Below are 2564 nucleotides of genomic sequence, written 5' to 3'. Positions count from 1 at the left end.
CATTTTCCTTACTTTCAGGTTCGTCCACTTCACCCACTTGCAACGGTCTTGCATCAGCCTTTAACACTCTCCATCTTCTTCCATCATTCTTCAACTTGTGATACCTTTTAGATTGTTTGTATTCCCAACCAGCCCCCAAACGTGTAATATCAAACGGTTTGAAACTTTAGTACGAGCCCTTATCACCATCATTAATTGTGCCCCATACATCTTCAACAACGCTATAATTAATCGAGAATGGGGTATTATTTTCCTATCCACACTGTTTCTGCTTATCCATATATTACTCATCACCAAAAAACGATATGGAATAAATGGTGATCCATGTAACAGTGAGTATAAGAATGGAACCTCAGGATATCTTACTTCAAACCTATGACCCCGTCGTGGAATGATATTATGTATACTTATCATCAACATTAACTTCGCTTAAATCATCAGTTTTTTCTGATAAAGCTTCCCAGTGTATGTTCCGGGCAAGAAAAAATAATCAAACATATTTTTCCATATTGGGTGCTTATCGGGCTCAAAATACAAATCATTCCAACTCGGGAACATATACCGATTGGCGGGCTTGCTATCAAACTTTGCAACCCATCTCAAACTATCAAACGACAGCTCCACCTCAATTCTGTTCACAATACCAATTAATTTCTACTTTGATGGATTACTACCTGTAGCACGTCTTAAAGTAGCATCCCAATCCTGCATTTCCACATCAAACAAATTCGTCGACTACTGGTCATAACACTTTAAAGCAGCTTCCTAACCCAATGCACGAAACTTTTTTGTAACCCCAAACGGACAAAAATCTGTTTCCCGCACCTTTTTCATAAACGAACGCCTCTTTCCGTTGAGACAAAGCGTTCATTTGTTCATTAAACAAATCTGGTTGCCATTCCACAGGTTGGTCTGCCAAAGACCCAGAGTTCCAAATTGGTTTCTCGCCTCTCTGATCTTCTTGTTCCTCTTCTACATCCGGCTGTAATATTAATCTTCTTCATTTTTTTTTGCTCAGTCGGGTTGCTAGAAGACCCTACTGGCTCCTTACCTTTGCGACCCATTCTGTAATCACAAAAAACAACAACCAAAGAACAAGTTGTACTCTCTTCATCCTTAAACATCCCCACACTTGCTTGACACTATGGTTGTAGATGCAAATTAAACACCATATTCAACTTTCTCACAACTTTTGAGCATTATTTCAACTAAATAACCAAAATATGCCCAACAATATGTTCGAATCAATACTTAACTTCTACAACCATAACCCATTGTGACAATTTGAAGTATGAAGTTAGGGTTTAAAGGTTAGGAGAGATGAGGAAGTTGATAAGTAAAATATGTGGTTGGAGAAAGAGATTCACGTCTTGTGGTGGAAGAAATTTGTTTTTTTTTATTTTAACACCAAAACCCGGCACCCTATTCCCAGGGCCAATCGTAAGCTACGGTGGCCTCTGGTCTTAAATGCACCGTAAGGCAGGTGTGATATGCCTTGGCCTGTTTCTTCCATGGTAGCATATGGTATCCACTGTTGGTTACGGTGGCCCCTGTAGGAAAAAACTTCTTTTTTTAAAAAAAAAAATATATTATGAAAACACAAAAATTTCTTACAAAAAACACAAAAATTACCCTACCCCCCATGAAAAATCCGAGTTGTTCCCAACACGGTAAAGAAATTTGTAAGAACTTCCCCACACTTGAGTCGAACATACTCCAAGACGAGAACGGTAATTTTTGAAACCAAACTAAACTAAAATATACAACATACTTGGGCCTCTTAGATTGATTCCTCATCTGGTGAGCCTAAGAAGTAACTCACTCTATCAACATCGAGCATGTTGATGTCCTTTCTTTCCAAGTAAGGCTTGAGTCGTTGTCCATTCACCACTTGCTTCGTTTGGTCTTGAGCATCTTCTATCTCCACATCACCAAACCGAACCACTCGTGTAATGATATATCGACCCATCCATTTACTCTTTAGCTTATTCGGAAACAACTTCAAACTCGAATTATACAACCACACTTCTCGACCCACTTCAAAAGTCCTCTTCCTTGTCTTTGTATCATGAACCTTTTTAAGCTTGTCTTTAAATTCAGAAGCACATTCGTATGCTTCATCCCGGATTTCTTGAATCTCATTCAATTGCAACTTTCTTAACTCGCCCCCTTCCTTATAATCCGCATTAACAATCTTGATCGCCCATAGTGCCCGATGTGCCAACTCCATTGGTAAATGACACCATTTCCCATACACTAAATGATAAGGAGTTGTACCAATGGGAGTTTTGTAGGCGGTCCGGTAAGCCCACAATGCATCATCTAACATATATGGCGAATCTTTTCTATCAACTCGTGCCATCTTCATCAAAATTTCTTTGATTTGTCGGTTGGACACTACCACTTGTCCACTCGTTTGCAGATGATATGGTGTAGCAATTCAGTGATTCACATTGTATCATTTTAAGAGCTTCCTAAAGTTGAAAATTTTGTAATGCGACCCACCATCGCTAATAATAACCTGCGGAATACCAAACCGAGCAAAGATGTTTGATTGAACGAAT

General features: G+C 39.0%; 1 protein-coding gene across 1 annotated transcript; it reads right to left on the bottom strand.

Moving 5' to 3' along the window:
* Positions 1–1780: 1780 nt before the first annotated feature.
* LOC143557527 (uncharacterized) lies at positions 1781–2362 on the bottom strand. Its single transcript, XM_077046580.1, has one exon. It carries the CDS (start codon positions 2360–2362, stop codon positions 1781–1783), a length of 582 nt encoding a protein of 193 aa, XP_076902695.1.
* Between the last annotated feature and the right edge of the window lie 202 nt (positions 2363–2564).

Source organism: Bidens hawaiensis, unplaced genomic scaffold (genome assembly GCF_021521415.1).
Source record: "Bidens hawaiensis isolate Kalapana, Puna unplaced genomic scaffold, B.hawaiensis_p1.1 tig00018997_1, whole genome shotgun sequence".
Classification (NCBI taxonomy): Eukaryota; Viridiplantae; Streptophyta; class Magnoliopsida; order Asterales; family Asteraceae; genus Bidens; species Bidens hawaiensis.
Note: the sequence above shows the minus strand (reverse complement) of the source record. Positions and strands in the feature narration are given on the sequence as shown.

What these genes read in the sequence shown, in the direction of transcription:
- LOC143557527 (XM_077046580.1), bottom strand. Translation starts at nt 2,362, where the DNA reads ATGGCACGAGTTGATAGAAAAGATTCGCCATATATGTTAGATGATGCA.